The sequence below is a fragment of the Asparagus officinalis genome, chromosome 4 (genome assembly GCF_001876935.1).
Source record: "Asparagus officinalis chromosome 4, Aspof.V1, whole genome shotgun sequence".
Lineage (NCBI taxonomy): Eukaryota > Viridiplantae > Streptophyta > Magnoliopsida > Asparagales > Asparagaceae > Asparagus > Asparagus officinalis.
In genome coordinates this window covers 31,459,095-31,478,886 of record NC_033797.1, presented here as the reverse complement: position 1 = coordinate 31,478,886, position 19,792 = coordinate 31,459,095, and the positions used below count along the sequence as shown (strand labels likewise).

The 19,792-nt window shown below is 36.2% G+C and overlaps 1 protein-coding gene across 1 annotated transcript in view; it reads left to right on the top strand.

The window, feature by feature from the left end:
* LOC109837106 (structural maintenance of chromosomes protein 6B-like) overlaps positions 1 to 19,192 on the top strand; it is a 42,176-nt gene extending 22,984 nt beyond the window's left edge. The window contains exons 9-28 of the mRNA XM_020405195.1: positions 1,395 to 1,471; positions 1,592 to 1,667; positions 3,028 to 3,102; positions 3,257 to 3,361; positions 5,047 to 5,216; positions 5,343 to 5,445; positions 7,039 to 7,151; positions 9,625 to 9,829; positions 9,895 to 10,026; positions 10,129 to 10,243; positions 11,968 to 12,053; positions 12,144 to 12,239; positions 16,870 to 17,006; positions 17,084 to 17,186; positions 17,531 to 17,610; positions 17,928 to 18,006; positions 18,168 to 18,225; positions 18,376 to 18,473; positions 18,556 to 18,650; positions 18,752 to 19,192. Of these exons, the coding sequence (XP_020260784.1) occupies positions 1,395 to 1,471; positions 1,592 to 1,667; positions 3,028 to 3,102; positions 3,257 to 3,361; positions 5,047 to 5,216; positions 5,343 to 5,445; positions 7,039 to 7,151; positions 9,625 to 9,829; positions 9,895 to 10,026; positions 10,129 to 10,243; positions 11,968 to 12,053; positions 12,144 to 12,239; positions 16,870 to 17,006; positions 17,084 to 17,186; positions 17,531 to 17,610; positions 17,928 to 18,006; positions 18,168 to 18,225; positions 18,376 to 18,473; positions 18,556 to 18,650; positions 18,752 to 18,809 (2,061 nt within the window). The 3' untranslated portion in view covers positions 18,810 to 19,192. The remainder of the gene's footprint in view (positions 1 to 1,394; positions 1,472 to 1,591; positions 1,668 to 3,027; positions 3,103 to 3,256; positions 3,362 to 5,046; positions 5,217 to 5,342; positions 5,446 to 7,038; positions 7,152 to 9,624; positions 9,830 to 9,894; positions 10,027 to 10,128; positions 10,244 to 11,967; positions 12,054 to 12,143; positions 12,240 to 16,869; positions 17,007 to 17,083; positions 17,187 to 17,530; positions 17,611 to 17,927; positions 18,007 to 18,167; positions 18,226 to 18,375; positions 18,474 to 18,555; positions 18,651 to 18,751) is intronic.

Genomic DNA, 19,792 nt, shown 5'->3' with positions numbered 1-19,792 from the left:
GAAGTACTGTGCACACTATTAAATCAGATCATAGCTCCTTACGTGTAACAATTTACATATGTACTTTATAGACCTTTATATAGTACATATCTGAGATTTGTCTTCTAGAGGAAGTAAGTTCCATCAAGTTACACCACTAATTCTTTCATCAAATTCATGATCAAACCAGGAGTTTTAATTCATAAAAGTCTGAAGTTCTAATTGGTTTTCTCCTCGTTACAACCATTTCTTATATTGAAATGAGTCTTATGATTCTTTAAGGAGTAAAGTTAGTCATTTTCTCCTTCACTTGTTAGGAATTGCAGAGGTGGTAATTTCTGTAGATGTGGCTTATACTATAGTAATGGATTTTCCTTTATCTGTCTGGTCTAAATCTTGAGTGTTGATTCCAGGAGCTCTTCAAGGAAGATACAATCTGTAGGAACTTGCAGATTTAATTAACAAAATCTAAGAAGTCATATGAGAAAAAAGAATGAACTGCTGAAATATGCTAAAATCCGCAAACAACGCGTAAATAGCATGTTAGGGTAAATGGAGGTATAAATATCAAATTTTTATTCATAAATGGTATGGGATTGGGTTAAAATAATGTCAACCTGGTGATACTATTACTAACCATCTTCAGAAGTCTGGAAGTCTGACAAATGGCTCTAAGTATTGATCAGCTTTGAGGTAAAGTGGAAACAGAGCAGCCTGGTGCACAATGCTCCCACAATGCGCGGCAGGGGTCGGACCTCTTTGGGTCACTTTAAGCAGACTAACGTTGCATTCAAACTTGGTTTTTAATTAGGTAGCTTCTGTTTCCTTAAAATTAAATGGAGTTTGTTGATAATGGAGATTGTTTATATATTAAGATGGGGATTAAGGTTTGTAGGGACACTGAAAGGTTTTATATCTTGCCAATATATATGCTTTAGTTCCTGGTTTATAATGGAAAATGTCAAAAAGTAAATGATATAGTTGCAAGCACTTTTAGAGCTGAAAGAAAGGGTTGCTGCTCAGTGCTTGCCACATTTTTTCTTTTGACTATTATGCTAAACAGCTTCTACCCTCAGTTGGTGCGAGGATACTTACTCTAAGTTTGCTGCTTTCGTTCAAATGGTGGCCAAATTAATCACAAGACAGTTCTCTGTTAATTTTTCAGGTCTTTTCCAATTGCTTTTTGGCCTCTAGTCCGTGTAAACAGACTTAATCCACTGGAACTATTTATGATGTTATTTTGATATGCGTGATTTCAGCATGTCCTGTATGCGGCTGTAGAGAATTTATGATAGTTTGCACTTTGCTTAACTTTGGATACTTCTGAAGTATGGTAGTACCTGCAGCTATGACTTTGTAGTGACTTGTACTGTATTCTTGGACCCTCTTGTTAACTTGTTCCTTTCATTCTGAAGGCTGAGGAATATGAAATTGAGGAACGAATAAAGAAACTTGAGGATGAGATCAATGAAGCTGACAAAAGTGTCAGAAGGTCATTCATTTTTCTTTTTTTTCTTTTTAGTGTCTGCAAATTTCCAAGGAATGGTCGCACATTGTTCCTTTCTCCTGGTTATTGCCACTTCACAATTGTTTTTTTCTGAATTTTTATCAGGCTGCAGGAGGAGGAAAATGCAATATCAGAAAGCTTAGCAGCTGCAAGAAATGCTATAAGAGATATTGATAAAGAGGTTAGCCTTTAATGACCAGATTCTCTGATATGTTTTGTTATTGAATTAATCATCTTGTTTTATGCTGTATGGATTAGATATTGATAATCATGGTAATCCTAGGTTATTTGGCAACTATATTTCTACAGAATCAGATTGTTTGAGTATCTTTTACTTTTCCGTTTTACTTTTTGTAGTTAAGCCAATCTATTTTCCATCCCCCACCTTTTCTTGGTTCTCATGAAGGAAATGGGACATATCAGTTTCAAATTTTTGCTATAGTGGTTTGTTTAATTTTACGTTGAAGGCAAATCCTTGTACTGATTTGTCGACCAGTGATTTTAATTTTTAGGTGACATAGTGCAAATATCGACGCATGTAGTCCTAATCGAGTTCTTGAGCAAGGTCATTTAGGTGATGGTTTATATTACTTTTCTGTGGACAAAGTCATAGTACCACTCCTAAGTGAACAATACTTTGAAAGAACCGGTTAAAGAAGATCAAAGCTGCTAATACTGCTGGATGCTTATGCAGTTGCTTAGGCATCTAAATAGCTGCTAATACAAATGGTTGAGGAGGTTCTTATGAAGCTTAATGACAAACATCTTTATGTCAACCAATTATAGGAAAGTTCTTAAGTCACAAGCAACATCTATTAGCTATTTGTTACACACGGTGCTCTCATATAAATTGTAATAAGGATTAAATATTCAAGGTTATGGAGCTATTTTTATAATGGAAATCCAACATTAGTTTTTTCTGCAATAAATGCAGCAGCTTGGGGGATTCTGCTTTTGGCAATCAGCTTAAGCACCTTGGGAGATGCTTCTTTACAACACTGTTAAATAGTGGCTTGAAGAAATCTTAGTTCTTGCTTTACTCCTTACTCCGGAAATTATTCTGCTTTCTCTTCTTTGCCTAATTTTCTATGAATTCTTAGGATTAAACATCGTTGGAAATGGAAGCTGGAGAAATAGTGGCTTCTCTCAACTCTATGATTTTGATGGAAGCTTGTTTATTATTAACGTACATGGTAGTGTGATCAGAAAGTGGTTAGTGGTTGTAACCTCTACGAATGTGATGAACCTTTTACTTTTGATGGTCCATGATTCAGCACCATTTTCAGAACCTTGGCTTCATTAATTGCTTATTAACAAGACACATGGATTTTGTAGTCTTGCCTAGTTTTTCTAATTTTTTTCCCTTCACATATGCGTGCTTCTGGCATATCATTTCATATGAAGGCTTTGGGTGGACTTTATGCCATTTCTCTATCATCTTGTTTCAACAACTTATATGAAGTTATGATCTAAATAGCTGAAAATTCTTACGTACACTGTTTTCCCATTCTTGGTAACAAAAAAAAAATGGCATATTGTAGATTGATGAATGTGAAAGGAAGCATCGGGATCTACATTCATACAGTTGTGAGCTTCAACAACGGCAAACTAACAAGGTCCGTTGACATTCAACAAGAGACATTTTTCATTCTCATTCTCTTTTGTGGGTAATGCATAGGTTACAGCTTTCTTCTGCATGAGCCTTAATAATTGAGGTGGATGACTTTGTATGTTCATGTATGGATAAGGTTTTTCGCCATCTTATTTCAGGTCACGGCATTTGGAGGTGAAAAGGTACTCTACCTCTTACAAATTATTGAGAGACATCACCGAAAATTTAAGAGCCCACCCATTGGCCCAATTGGAGCTCACGTGGTGCGTAGAAGGAAGCTTTTCTTATCATCCTTATATACTGTTTCATCCTATTATTTATAAAAGGATCTAGAGTGACACTGTAGTACCTAAATTGTTTTGTTGCCCTTTCGCACCACTAGATCATTTTCTGCATAGTTCATGGTATGGATGGAACATAATCAAGGGAAAAAAATTATGAGTTTATAATTGGAAATAGGAAAATTGAACACAAACAAATTCCAAAAAACTTCTCACCAATCTTTAACCACTTATCAAATTAGAAGTATCCTCAAAACCTTAAAACTCAAATAACTTAAATTGCTTACAATTTTTAGGAGATTCGAAGATTATCCACACTGTTGTGGCCTCTTCAGGACATATGGAAATGTGGAATCATGAGAAACTCGACAAAGTTTTAAAGACTAACAAAGCTGTTTCTGGAGCGTGATTGTAGTCGTTGCGGCCTCAAGATAACCCACAGAACGTCTTCATCGATGCTGGAGCAGAGTTGTCCCTAGAGCAATTAAGGAAGTCAGAGCGACACAGGAATGAGAGGTTTTTGGGTTTGGAGAGAGAAGGTAGATAAGAGAGAAAAGCGAGGACAGAAAATGTGGAGCCCTTGAAGAATGTTAAGTGGGATGTCCAGTATTGGGCAGTAGGCATTGAATTTGAAATCGAGGCAAGTTTGGGAGCACTTCTCCTTTGGACATGAGTGGGAAGATCCCACCACTGTGTTCCATAGTAGACGCATGCGCATGTTTAGGACTGTGTTAACATGGATATAGAACCTAATCTGGCATGCATCTGCTTTGTAGGATATGTTTAATTGTCTTATACTCATTGATAGTGCAGGCATGTATATAAATCCAGATATCAATTAGGTGCAAAAGCTTACATCCAATTTGCTATAAATGAGTGCAGGAATGGATCAAATTAAGAAAAGCCATATTTGTTTAAGGTAAATACATCTAATGGAAGATCAACCTGATATAATACACGAATCACATATATAATTGTAACATGATGTATGTTTTGATGAACCCAGTGTTTGGATGTTACATATGCTTAAGTTGGTATTCGTACAATAATGTTAATATACAATTGTTTGTTGTCTATAGTGTGAAAAAATGCAGATTTGGACATGACTTTGCTTCTTCTGCATATTTCAAGATTTGGACATATTTTACAATTATTCCTAGATTACCAGGGAAAGATGGATCTAGAAACGAGCTTAGATTGTATTCTATCCAATTCCTTCAGAGATTGTTGTAGCTACTTTGTTCTAGATGTTTTTCCTAGATCACAAATTGTGTCGGACTTTGTGCTGGGGTAATGACATTATGTTTATTATTTTTCTTGTCCAATATGTTTTGTACTGAGTGTAAATGAAGTGAGTTGCTGGCTGTAGTAACTATTTCAATGCTTGTATGTTTTGGAGAAACTTCTTGTTCGTTTCATTCGATTGAACTTGCTGTGATGAATTCTGTTATAAATACTTGTTTTGTTAATATTCCTAGACTCGCATTAGGAGCATTACAAAGTGAGTTTCATCTGCAATGAAAATGTTTGAAATGTTTCTGATGTTAATACAAGCCAAACTTGTTCCCGTCTTTTCTCTTGTTATGTCCTTGTTTTTTAATTGCTTGAATGAAAAATTCCTATTCTTCCATGAGCTCCTAAAGGAGTGTAATTGTTCTGTGACGCAGACACTGGTCAACGGCGACAGCTGGGCACTAGCAGTTGATTGCGCTATTGGAAGATTGTTAGATGCCTTTATCGTTACTAATCATAAAGATTCTCTTGCTTTACGAGCTTGTGCAAGAGAAGCACGTTACCAGAATCTTCAAATCATTATTTATGATTTTTCAATGCCACGGTCTGAATTTTCCCCACATATTACTTTTTTACTATAGGGTTGAACATCCTTTTCTTGTAGCGCAGTATATTATCTCTACTTTGAGATCAATAAATTTTCTCAGTAATATCATTTCTAATCTTGCAGGTTGAGTATTCCTAGTCATGATTTACCATCGACTAATCATCCAACAACTCTTTCTGTTATACATACTGAGAACCCTACTGTCATGAATGTTTTGGTCGATATGGTTAGTCTCCTTATGATTTGATATAATACCTATATTGTTGAAGACTTTGAAAGGGCACAAAAAAGTTTTCATGTAATTGCTTGGTTAGTTTGACTTGTCTATCATTTGAAAAAGAACAACCACCACATATGTGTTTCTTTAAGATTATGTTGTCTTGAGACGGAAGCTTAATGTCTAGCATCTCCCTTGTTTCCTTGTCAGCAAGGATAACCTGTTATCAGGGTCATGATCATCATCATTGCTTGTTTATATCAAACCAGGCAAGATTATAGAGAACAACTCAAAATTGAAAATTCTCCTCAAACAAATAAGTATTGTGACTGGGTCTCAAACCTTGATTCATGCCAAGTATTTTGGTGTCAACTTCGTAAAACTATGATAATCAGAGGGCCATATGCTGTTGAATATTAACTGCTAGTTTGTGGCGGGTTCCCAATTTTTCTAATGGTGGTTAAGTTTAGGATTGTATCATCTGAATAAACAAGAATTCTTGAGTTTACACAGCATCAAAAGCAGTTTATGGGAGGTTTGAAGAGTGTATGGAGAGTTTTGAAGTTGTTGCATTTGAGACAATTACGATTAAAGTATGATGAAAATTCCATTACATATCGTAATAAAACATTTGATATTTTTGAAGGAATAAAATCATTAAATGTGTTTATTTAATCCATGTTTTACTCAATATCTCAACTTCATTCTACTTCATCATTAATTATTAACAATCTTCTTTACCTATTTTTTATTGTCGTCTTAAGTTGGGTAGAAAACATCTTGTTATTTAAAATCTTCTTTAAATATTATTCTTTACTTTGTAATTATTATATATTTGATAGGAAAACATATTGTTGTAAAAGAGGACAAGTGACAAATAAAAAATAACTGTAACTGCAGCTGCACGCTTCAAAGTTTTAAATTTGAAACAAAGATATTTAACTTCAACTACTGAACCACGTGCAACAATGGCTGCAACTACAGTTGCATGCGAGGTATTTTTATTACAAATATAGTTACATAGAACCAAACACCTCCTAGATCTATATTTTTGAGCATGGAGACTTTCTGTCTAATACATTTCATGCATTCTAAACACTTAAAAGCCTGCACAGAACAAATTTTTTGTTAGGTTCTAACCAACTTACTATGTCATTCATTTTTGCATTTGTTAGTCCATGGGTAAAAGAACTTTTAAAAAGAGGTTTTTTGTACTCTAAATGGTTTAGTTTATGAGAGGATCTTGCATATGAATTGTTATACATTGATTTTGACAGGAAGATATGGGTTTAATTCCTTGTAGAAGTAGCCAAGTCTCTCTGTATGTGTGTAATTTGTGTATATGTATGTATCTATTGCCAGATACTATACACGCGCGCATGCGCACACCCCTTAATACATAAATGCATACACATTGTATATGCATACTTAAAATACACACACATATACATTTGTAATGGAGAACACTGTAACTTATTACTGAGAAGGGATGGTTTACCATATGATGAATGTTAATTTCAGAAAATCCTAAGATGTGTATGTGTGTATCATCTATATGTTCCTCCATGTATGTCTTATTCATTGTTTTTTCCTTTCCTGTAGGGTAATGCGGAGAGACAAGTTCTTGTCAAAGACTATGAAATGGGCAAAGCTGTTGCCTTTGAACAAAGAATTCGAAACTTGAAGGAGGTTTACACCTCTGATGGATATAGAATGTAAGATATTACTGTTGATATGTGCAAATCTCATTTCTTTAGACATTCTTTTTTTATCTGTTCATTTAAACTGATAAATGTTGTTGTTATACAGAACTTCACTAAGGGGATTTTAATGCATATGCACATAAGGGAACTTTTATGCAAATACTTTCTGTGCTTTTCTTTTTTTTACTTTTATGTTTTCATCTTATTTTTTATAAATGAATAGCGTCATTGTCTCATTGAAGTGTTGTATCAAATCATTTGCTGCTAGTGGGAAAATGTTCTTTTCATGTCTGCCTCTGAAGATCTGTGTTATCTCTGTGAGAGAAGATTTCATGCTCCAGCGAAGGGGAGTCTTAGGTATTGGACTTCAATGCGTAGAAAAGATTTTCAGATCTTCTACTTAATAGGTCAAAATTATGATCTTCTATTTCTATTTCTTTTTTGTTGTTCCTGCCCCTCATCGTACAGATACACAAATATAAGTGAAAGTAATCACATGTATCTTCCTGATTTTGTACACCTTTATAGGATCATATTGAGTGGACTGCAGCACGTCTTCTGACTTGTACCACCCCCCACACCCATCCACCCACCCCGCTCCCTCCCCTCCTTCCCACCCTCTCCACCTGTACCCCTTTAACACTGTTGATCACTATGGTCCAACAAATAGTAAGTTCACCCTAAAATTTTACACTTTTCTTTTCTCCGTCTATTACTTATTTTCTATTAAGATGCTTTGTTAGTAGGAAATTGCCTGCATAATGTACGAATTGTCAGGATAAATTTTGACTATTTAAATGCACTGGATGTCTACACCTCTGTTTAGTGGTTGGCCTATCCAAATTTTTTTGCTTCTTCTAGCCACTTTTAAGACATTGAAAGTAATCTGTGACAAGGGGTGGGATAGGGTGTGTCCAGCCTCCAGAGTTAGAAATTTGAATTAGAAGTCTAGAAGTGAAACTCTAATGGTTTGTGGGAATGAGTGGCAATAAATTGCTCATCTGCACTTCCCATTCATGCATACCAAACTTGTCATCATTTTGGAAGCTAGAATGCACATTCTCACTTCTCATTCATTCCCACAATTTCTGGGAATGAGCATTCCCAATGAGTTGTTAGGGAATGTGCATTCCCACTTTAAGCGATAATGAAAAAAATTAAAATAGATTCCTAATATTCCCAAATAATTTAGTAATTATTACTAGCAAAAATAAAAAGATTTTCATTCCCACTTCATTCTCTAATCACACCCAAACGTGAGAATGGAATGAGCATTCCATTCCCACACTCATTTCCTTCTATTCCTTGCTCCATTCCATTCTCACTTGATCTGATTCCCACGTACCAAACAAGATGCAAGAGGCAGCATATCCACTACTTTTTTATCACTCTGAATTAATTTGCATTAGAAGAAAAGCTTCAGTGCCTCAAAGGTCATTTTTGGTAGTTTGATCAATTAGTCACAGTAAACTTTATTTTCAAAACGGATATTGTGATAATCAGAAAGTGTGCCCTTTTATCAATATATTCATTCGCTTGCATAGTGGTGGGGACCAATTTTGTGATTCTTTCACTCAGTTAGTCCCACATCAGAAAATTGATAGAGGTTGGGAGGCTTTAAATGATGGGTCTTGAGAGTCAAGTCCAACATTGGCTAGCCAATTTAGGCGGTGGTATGAGCTTAAATGATGGGTCTTGAGAGTCAAGTCCAACATTGGCTAGCCAATTTAGGCGGTGGTATGAGCCAAACATGTTGCACTCAGTGGGCCTCACGATTTACATTGCCCTAATGAGCTTGTAGGCCTGAGGCGTGACAATTAGTATCAGAGCAGTTAGCAAGTTGGAACTGTGGAACTTAGTGCTATGTGGGATTGCGTGCTACATCCGGAGAGTGTAGTGGAAGCCACGTCTAGATTTCACATCAGGTGGTGATCTTGTAATAGCCTTTGTAGTGTTGCGACGAGGACGTCGCCCATTAAGATGGGGTGATTGTGATGTCCCCACTAATTTAGTCCCACATTAGAAAATTGATAAGAGTTTGAGCGAATTTAAATGATGGGTTTTGGGAGTAAAGTGTAACATTAGCTAGCCAATTTTGACTGTTATTTGAGCCAAACAACATGCTGCGCTCAGTGGGTTCTTTCATTGCTCCAACGTGCTCGTGGGACCGAGGTGTGAAAAGTTCCACAAGGGCATAGAATTTTCTCCTCATGGCAATAACAATTCGATTTCTAGAATTTAAATTTCTAGAAATTTAAATGTGTTGCATATACAAGGCAGCGCCTTAGCAAATAGCAACAAGATAATGAATTGGCTTCATGGAAGTTGTCATCAGTAATAGTCTATGTCATACTAGTCATTTTAACCTAACCATGACCTAATATAAATCATTGGCCATGAAATCTACATATTTTTTGTTTGGTAAATATGCATGTAATCTTTTTCAAATTGAGCTAACAGATTCCTGTCTTTCATGGTCTTCCAGGTTTTGTCGTGGCTCTGTGCAAACGACTCTTCCTCCAAATAAGAGGGCGAGGGCTGGCCGCTTATGTGGCTCAATAGATGATCAAATTTCTGATATTAGGAAGGAAATCTACAAGGTACAAGAATTTATTCAAGAAGGTAGAGGGAGGAAACGAGATGCTCAGGAAGCACTTCAAAATCTTGAAGGCAGAGCACAGAGTCTCAAGGTAAGGATCTATAATAACATTTTAACATCTTTCCATTGTCTTATGCTATTACTTTTTCATGCCAGAGGCAAAGAATACATGAAGAAAGGCCTATGATGTCGAAGAAACTTGCTTTAAGGGATATGCAGAATGCTTATGCCGCTGAAAGACACATTGATCAGACAGCTAATGTTGAGGAGCTTTATGAAGAAATCTCGGTCTGTTCTTATGAATCTCATTTCTTGAACTGCTCATATTAAAAGTTGCAACGTTTCCTCTCTCTTTTATGAGTTATTTTGTTATTATTCTTCTTCTTCCAGCAAATACAAGATGATATACAAGGGAAGGAATTGTTACTTGAGAAAATACATGTTAGGAAAACCTTGGCAGAAGAGAAAGCCAATGATCTAAAGAAGTCTTTTGAGAGCTTATGTGGTAAGAAATATTTCCTTCGAAGATATTATTGCTTCGTTTTAAAATCAGTTATCAACAAATGTACACAACGTTCAAAGTGTTTCACTGCATGCATGCATGATTTGCATTCCCTTACCCATCCATCTGGTGAACTGTTTGCTATTGTGCACGCATACATGATTGTACTCTTGAAAATTTTATATTTGGATCCTAAAACTCAGATTGAAAGAAAAATTAATTCTAACGGATGAAAAGTTGAAGTCTGAAGTGAAAAAATATGTATCAGGGAAATTTTTTTTGCACTTGTTTCAATTTGTTCATTTGGGTTTTGACAGTCATCTGTAAATTTCAAATTCATATACTGCCCCTTGGGTTTTCCACGATCATTAATCCAAATATCCAAACATTTCCATCATATAGTTGCCTGGATCAGTGTTCTGCCACATTGCGCCCCAAGATAATCTTCAACTGCCTACAATAGAAGAAAAGCTGAACTTAAAAGAAAAGAAACAAACGCAAAGCTTGAACATCCTCGGGCACGTGACGTACAATTATCCACTTGAAAATGAATTTAAAGGTGGTTCTCATGTTGGATAACATGCCCAAGCACATACGTTATGGCAAGGAAACAACTCATGTTGGAAAATCTTGACCAAAATAATTGAGAAAATATTTAATATAATTCTTATGTTGGATACTGTATTTAACTAAAGGACATTATCATTTTTTTTTAAATGGCTGGTTTTTGTGTGAACCCCACTGAAAATTTGAAATTAGATATGAAATGGTTCTAATACTTTCATCCTATGCTTTCATCCTGTGTAGCATGGATACGGGTACGGGTATGAGTATGGATACGGTTACGGTTACGGTTACGGGACACGGAAAATTTGTAAAGGTAGGCTACAGGGACATGGCTATATAAATATTTATATTCACACACACACATATATATATATATTAATATTGGAATTAATAATTTACATGAAATCAATATTGTTGTTCATTCATGTGTCGCGAGAATTAATATTCTTATAAGATTTTTATGTTTCTTTTATTATGTGGATTATAAATTGGAAGACCACTTATTTTTCAACTAGACACCCAAGTGACCATTTAAAATCATGAGTTCAGATTCCGGCTTATGTCCAATGAGTTTTAGGAAGTGGATGTGGATTTTAGGATATATGTTCAAGAAGTGTATGATTAAGTGTTTTAAATTAAAACATGTATTGTATAATTGAGTACATGCCCAGATAAATGTATGCATATTTTCTAGGAGTGTCCTCAGAGTTTGGATACGGATATGAGTACAGGTATGTGTCGGGTAATGGTACGGCTTTACATAGAAGTACCCAGGTAAAGTAGCTTTCAGCTAAAGAATCACATTATGAAAGGAAGCCTACTCATAGGCTAAATGCAGATGTAGAACTGTAGCTAGATCTCATGGTCAAATTCCTAGCTGGTGGCTAGTTAATCTTAAACCCACCTAGAAAATAGTACTTGCGTCCTGGTTAATATGTTGTTTTTCTTATTTGAATACCTTAGTAGAAGATGGGTTTTTGATGGTTGTGTGATTGAAAACTAATGTGTCTCATTTGACTTCTTTGCACATATATGGACATGTATATGATTGATCATGGCCATCGCTTCTTAAATATGTACTGGGTGAAGCTCTGCATCATCAACAGACAGCTTTCTGGTAGTGTATGCCTGTCTACTTAATGCTCTTTGATGAAATGCAGATTCGGCAAAAGGAGAAATTGATGCCATTGAAGGAGCAGAGCATGAGTTGTTAGTGACTGAAGAAGAACTCCGTGCCGCAGAAGCAGTAAGTTTATCAAATTATGCTATCTACTTCACGCTCTTGATGCTTAAGATCTTACCTATTTTCTACCTAATTTCATTTTTCCTTATGCAGGAGAGGGTCCATTATGAAGGTGTAATGAATAATAAGGTTCTGCCTGACATTAAAGCAGCAGAGGAACATTACGAGGAACTACATCGTAACCGTCAGGTTAGTCGCTCTTTATATGCTTATTTGAAACCCTGTTGATCTAGGCACTATAGCCTGCATCACACACCTTTTTACTTGCCTTGCTTGACCTGAGCTGGACATTTAATATTTCAAAAGATGTACTAAACAGGATAGAGTTTTAAGTTTTAACACTTCTCTAGACATTGGATTGTTCAGAGATTCATGTAGATGCACTTAAGCTGTGTTGACTTTCAAGTGAGTTAAATTCAACCTTAAAAGTAATGTACATGAATGTAGAAAGCACATCAAAGACCATGTAATGTTATTTTGGGGGGAAAAAATCTCATCATGAATCCTGAAGAAAGTGTTCCTTCACTTCTATAAGCTTGACCTTAGTTTAAGTTTTCTATAGTATGTTAGCTCTGCTTTTTCTTGTCTATTTTGTCTTTAATTCAACACCTGTTTCTGTTATCTAGAAGCCTATTTTATTGATGCCTATAGAATGATGCTCCGGATGTTATAGGTCTTTTAAATAGTTATGTTGTTAGATGTGTTGTACTACTTGCAGGAGATATGTAAATACTTCGAACTATAATTTAGTAATCTAGGAAATTTCATTGGTCTAGTCTCTAGTTTGGTTTTTTTTCCCTTCTTTTTTTTGCTGTTCATATTTTGTTATTAAAGCATTCAGCATTTTGACTGAAAAACTAAAGTTCATCTACTTCTGATTGATCTTTAAGCTGGATTATCCAAAACAAGACATACACTTTGGAGTTGGGTAGTTTTGTACAAGGTATATATGGTCTATTGTCCCAAGTTCTTGGGCTTCTACAGCAGATTTTCGACCCAGTCAGATTAGATGAATTTTAGGAGCAAGTGAACTGTGAAGCCTGCAGTGGTGGATCTAGGATTTTCAGAAAGTTGTGTCGCTATATAATTAATAATTAGAAAACTTATAATTGTCCTTGATGGGGTTTCATATTTTGAAAAAAGTACGTAACCGCATCATTAGTAACGCTATCAAATACATCTTTCTTGATATATGCAAGTAAGCAATTGTTGAGCCAATCGTTACTCATTTTATTTTGCAACCTGTTTTTTATCAACTTCATTGCAGAAAAAACTCTTTCCACGGTTCCCGTAGTCGAGAGTAAAATCAGTGCCATCTTCAAAAGCAAATAAACCAAAGGATAGACATGCTTTTTAGTCTCCACCATTTTTTTGAAAGATCACCTATTCCCTTCAGATTAGTAAACCTTTTCTCTCTATGCACATAAACAATATAATTGTCAAGTTAATTCTTAAGTGCCAAGATCTCAAAATCGGAGAATTCACATGGATAGAATTCAGATATTTAAACAACTCCTCCACATTAAAAGAACTAAATGAATTATTGAGGCTCAAGCAAGCAATACAAAGAAGCAACTTAGTGCTCTTCTCATTAGAACGGCCATTAAGCCCTTGAATTTGCATATCCATCACCGAATAGAATAGGTAAACTTGATAATGGTGTAGATTGGTGCCTTGTGAAGCTTTGCGTGGTCTTCCTTTATCACAAGCATCTTCCATATTTGGAATAAGAATCTCATGTTTGTTACAAAATACATGAACTTCATTCAAGAGAGTGGCCCATCCTTCATCTCTCATTTGTTGTAATATTTGCTTTGCTACTTCAACAAGTACCATGTCATTTACGATGCCTTGATCTTTCCTTTGCAAAGCCAAATTCAACTCATTCGTGATCCCCAATGTTTTGAACATTAAATGTAAGCAAAAAATCAAAATCAAATGTCTCTAATAATTCCTAGAGACGATGTGCTTCACACCTCTCTAATGTTGATATTGATTTGTACCATGTTCTTCAACATCTTCAAGTACATAAACAATTGAAGAGAACATAGCCATCAAATTCAATAGCATCCCATAATGAGATCCCCAACGAGTATCAACTGGCCTTTTAAGAGCTATTTCTTGATTCAACCCTCGCCCACTTTCAAGCTCTTCATTTTGTAATTTAGCAATTTGCTCTGCTTGCTTTTCTCTAGTTTTATTTTTTACGTTTACAAGAACCTCCAACCACATTCAACAAACGAGCAAACACGTCAAAGAAATCATTAATTCAAAATGGTTCTTTGCAACAATGAGTGTTAGTTTGCAATTGATGAGCAAAACAATGAACACAATATGCAGATTTGCTCTATTTCGTGATCAAAGCCATCAAACCATTAAACTTCCATTGCATATAACTCGCCCCATCATAACCTTATTCACGCATTCTTGATGAACTCAATTAATGTTTTGCAAGCAAAGTATCGAGTGCAATTCCAAGCGACACAGCTGAAGTATCTGTCACATGAACAATCCCAATAACTCACTCCATGACAAATCCTCTTTCATCAACATAACGCAAAGTCACTGCCATTTGCTTTTTGTGTGACACGTTAGCAGATTCATCCACTAAAATACCAAAGAAGTCATCACCTATTTCTGCAATTATGGCCTTGCAAGTTTCTTTTGCAGCAGCATATACAATATCTTTTTGAATAGAATGAGCAACCATTTGATGATTTTCAGGAGCATTAGACAAGACAACACCACTCACTTTCTCATTGTGAGCCGCATAAAACTTCAAAAGTTCAAGAAAATTTCCCCTAGTGCTTAAGCCTTCATATTCATTATGACCACGAAATGATAACTCTTACCTTAGCAAGAATCTCACACAATCAGTAGATGCCTCCAGATGAACTCTATACTCACTCTTCGCTTCCTCCGTTTGCCTATCAAAAGCGTATTGGATAGATTGAGGCTGCTTAATCAAATATTGACACTTTTGAACGGCTACATTGTGTGCACTACCACATTTTCCAACATTAGCTTCTAATCGTGCTTTCTTGTTCCAACCCCTAAATCTTCCATGAACAAAAGAATTTACTCCACATTGACTTGCAATTTAAGATTTAAATAAATAACAACATAAGCAAAAAGCAACTTCTTCTTTTACACTATACTCCAACCAATATGGAAATTCATGTAACCAATCCACATTGAACTGGCACATCTTTTCCCCAAATTTAGTTCGTTGGAAATTATGAGTACGAGGTTTATAATGGCCTTTTTGAAGATGCACTCCTTACTATATCATGATCATTTGGATGATAGTTTTCGATTGTTGATCGCTCTCCAGGATCAACCGGAAGAGCATTCAACTTAACTCTTCTTGAGGATTTTATGACATCGATATTAGGATTAGAACCATCAATCGCACTAGATATATTTCCTCAAGGGCGTGAAGGCTCTTGTACAGGTTGAGATGATGAAGGTCTACACTCGATTGCTCTTTTAAAATAGCGCCTCATATCAAAACTCATATCGAAACTGATAATAAGTAAATTAGATTATAATTAGATACCACAAACATTAAAAATTTAATTTGATGATTCTCTTACAAATAAATAAAAGCAAAAGAAGATCAAGCTTATGCAATAAACATAACCCAAAATTACTTAAATTAATGTCAAAATGTGATTCCTTGAGTGAAGCTCAAGAGAAAACCCTGGACTGCAATCTCAAATGATTGTGAAGATTGAGGAGAAAATCAAACTTGTACCAAATCAAATATTGTAAATTTAAAACTTCTAAGAAAACCCTAAATTCCACATATAAAATTATATTACAGAAAGTAAGAAATTAGAAAAAGAATCAATAACTTACTTTATGGGCCAAAGGAGGGTGCGTCGTGCATGAGGAGAAGGGAAGGAGAGCCGGGTCTTGAGGAGGCGGAGGACGAAGAGGTTGTCAGAGGCCTTGGGATCAGGCAGTCAGCGAATGAGAAAGAGGAGCCGAGAAGGCGGAGCCATGGGGACTAAAGGAGTAGGAGGAAGAAGAGAAGGGGAGATAGGTCCAGCGGAGCTCTTGAGGTCCTCTGGCGACGGCGAATCAGAGAAGGCAGAGATGAGGGTTAGGGCCGAAAGTTAATGTTTTTTTAATGGGAAAAATTACAGTGGGTTTTTCTTTTTACTGGGATTGGGTAAGAAAATAAGTGGGGGCGAATCTTATACATCCCATATCAAACTGGTGTCACGTGACACCAGTTTGATATAGATGGGTCCACCCTTGGAAGCCTAGGTTCGGGTTAAGCTGAATAAGTTTCAGTCAATCCAACTAGTGAAACTTAACTGATCACAGTCTTTTAGGTATTACAAGTGAAACATTTTTCATTTCTGGTTCTCAAGCTTGTGGCTTTTTCATCTGATCTCAAAGTGTTATCTAATGATCTACACGCATCTAGTTCTATAACATGAATTAAGCAATTATACAGACATAACAAGTAAAATCAGGTGCCAAGTCCTAATTTGCAGTCTTGCGGATAAAATATGTTTAAATCAATTAGAAATTGTTCTTAGCAAGGAATATTATGGTCCCAAACCTCTGTTCAAGGGTTGTATTACAACCAATGACAATAATATCAGTTTATAAAATTGAACGGAAAAAGTTAGGTTCCATTGACTTTGTTGAAACCTTAGTTCTTTAATATTCACCCATAATTCAGGAGAAAAGACATTATCTTTTATTCTTTGATTTCATTTGGTTTGGTTGTTAATAGCAATTTTTGGATAATTATATTCGATTATTTGAATCCATATAATAACTATTTCATATATAAGTGCAGGAGAACTTTGATAAGGCTTCAATTATCTGTCCTGAGTGCGAGGTGGAGGCTTTAGGGGGTTGTGCTAGTAATACTCCAGAGCATTTTAGTGCCAAGATAAACAGATTGAAACAGAGGCTTCAGCGTGAAAACATGAGGTTGGTCACAGCTGAACGATATTGCTGATTGGAGGGTACATTTATAGTAGTTAACTTTATTTGAATTTTCTTTCCAGATATGACGAATCCATTGACGATCTCAGAGTCATGTATGAGAAAAAGGAGCGTAAAATTTTAAAAAGACAACAAATGTATTCAGCTTTCCGTAACAAGTTAATTGTAAGTTCCTAGCTCCTCAATGGTAAGACTAGCATCTTAGGGCTTTGATGATGAGCTTAACCTTACTTTTTAATGCTAGCAATTACTTGTTGTATAGATATTGAGCCTGTGCATTTTGACTCTTTTTGGATGATATTCTATTTCATTTTCAACCTTAATGAAATGACAATCTGGCTAGATCTATCTTGTTCATCCAATTGTCTGGAAAAACAAAAATAATTAGGAAGCTCTTCACTGCATAATGCACAAACTTTTATAGCCTATGTCGTGTCTTCCTTTTTGATTCTTGGTCTTTTGCATCTTAGTTCTTTTTTCTTTTTCTTTTTTCCCCATGCTTGCTGCAGGCATGCCAGGAGGCACTTGATTTGCGGTGGAGCAAGTTTCAGAGGAATGCTTCTCTTTTAAAGCGGCAATTAACTTGGCAGTATGTGCACCTTGCTTCACTTGTGTATTCCATGACCAAATTCTTCAAGAAACTATTTGCTGCTCCACTTAATTCCTCTTCTTTCTTATTGGGCGTGGGCAAAATGTGAGTGGATGTGCATAGGGTTTTTCTTGCTGGTGGGTCGGTTGTCTGTGTTGGGTTCTCTCTCGTGTGGGTGGGTGGGGGACAGGGCTTGCATAAGAGATTTGTTGTGGATTGTTTATGATTTGTCTAGAGCTATTCTTTACTTCCTTTCCATTTGCATTTTAGATTCCTGTAACATTTTCTACAATATTCAAGATTTATTGCATTACCAGGTTTAATGGACACTTGAAGAAGAAAGGTATGAGCGGCCACATTAAGGTGGATTATGAAAAGATGGTCCTCTCTATAGAGGTGAGCTACCTCTTGCATGTTTGGATTTTTATGGAGGATAATTTCCGGCTTCGAATTAATGTTGTGCACCACGTTAGTGCTCATATTTGTTTATGGGTAAACTAAAATTTCCACTCTTTTCCTGATGCGCTGTGAATTTATGATTCCTTTCCTTGTTACAGGTAAAGATGCCTCAAGATGCTTCTGGAAACACTGTTCGAGATACAAGAGGCCTTTCAGGTTACTAATCTGCCTCCTGTTTGTGCATCACTTATCTCCATTGGTTTTCTCTGCTGCTTTTATCTTCACTATTTGGTCCATGTTACTTATAGTGGCCATAGATTTTCTTTGTGTAGGAAGCCTTATATTAGGGTTTTTTTTGTTAATCAGGTGGAGAGCGCTCTTTTTCCACCCTTTGCTTTGCATTGGCTCTTCATGAAATGACAGAGGCACCTTTCCGAGCAATGGATGAGTTTGATGTTTTCATGGTTAGTAGTCTGAGGTTAATTGTGTTAGTTTCTGATGTCATTTGTATACTAAACCACAGGCTTTTCATCATCTCCCCCACAGGATGCAGTGAGCCGAAAGATTAGCTTAGATACACTTATTGATTTTGCAGTGGAACAAGGGTCTCAGTGGATATTTATCACTCCCCATGACATTAGGTAACAAATCATGAAACACTGCTTTTTTTCCCCTTCATTCTCCATGGTGATGGATTGGTTTTCTCTTCTTATTTCGTTATATTTTGGTTATTGTATTTCAGCATGGTGAAGGCTGGGCAGAAGGTCCGGAAGCAGCAGATGGCGGCACCCCGTTCATAATTAACAGGAGATTAATTTGTACTGTATAGTATTTATATGTGAGTCGGGGGCTTTATTATTTTGGGTGAAAGTGGGAAAACCCGCTTCTTCATTGAGGAAATTCCTCCTGTATTTATAAGGGTCCCCTTGTTGGCTTACAGTTTTGAGATTGGACCAAGCCTTGTAAATCAACTGGAGCAAACACTTTTTGGTTCACCTGTGTAACGCTATTTTTCTGCAGCTAATCGGTGAAATGTAATTGTAAGCCTCAGACACGCTATCTGTCTACTTGTATTGAATTATCAGCAAGGAGGGTCCTGGATTAGGTAGAATAAATAGCGATCAACGTTCATAATAAATCGGGTTGGATCCTCAATTCGTACTAATATTTACCTTGATGGGAATACTACCTCGCACTGCTTCTCCCTGCCTGCGGAAACGCAAATGTGAAGATAATAGAAATCTGGACTAGCTGCCATAATGTCACCAGTGCTTTATCAGTAGGAATGCATTTAGCTCACCTCTTGTTGGTCGCGGTGCGAGCAAACAGAAGTTTCATCTATGATGGACTAATTGACCTGATGAATTTTGGTTTCCTCTGCATGTACTCCTGTAATTTTCTACAAGTGCAATGTGATACTACGTATAGCTTCTCTTTTTCGAGCAAATAGGCCTGCAAGTTTGTTAAGTGTACTGCAATTTATACACATATCACGGTATTCTGTATGGATGAAAGAAATAACTTATATGCATTAGATACCCTAATAGGAGGATGTAAATCCAATTTAGCCAATAAAATTCTTGGTGTTAATGTTTACTCAGATTATTCTGTTGCTCTTTATGACCCTCACATATGTGACGTGGCAAAATTAAGCATTAATCTCAAAGAAAGTGAGATGAAACCGCATGGCTTCTCTTTTTTGAGCAAATTCGCCTGCAATTTTGTGAAGTGTACCGCAATACTACGCACAATTTCTTCTTTTTGAGCAAACAGGTGAGTGAGA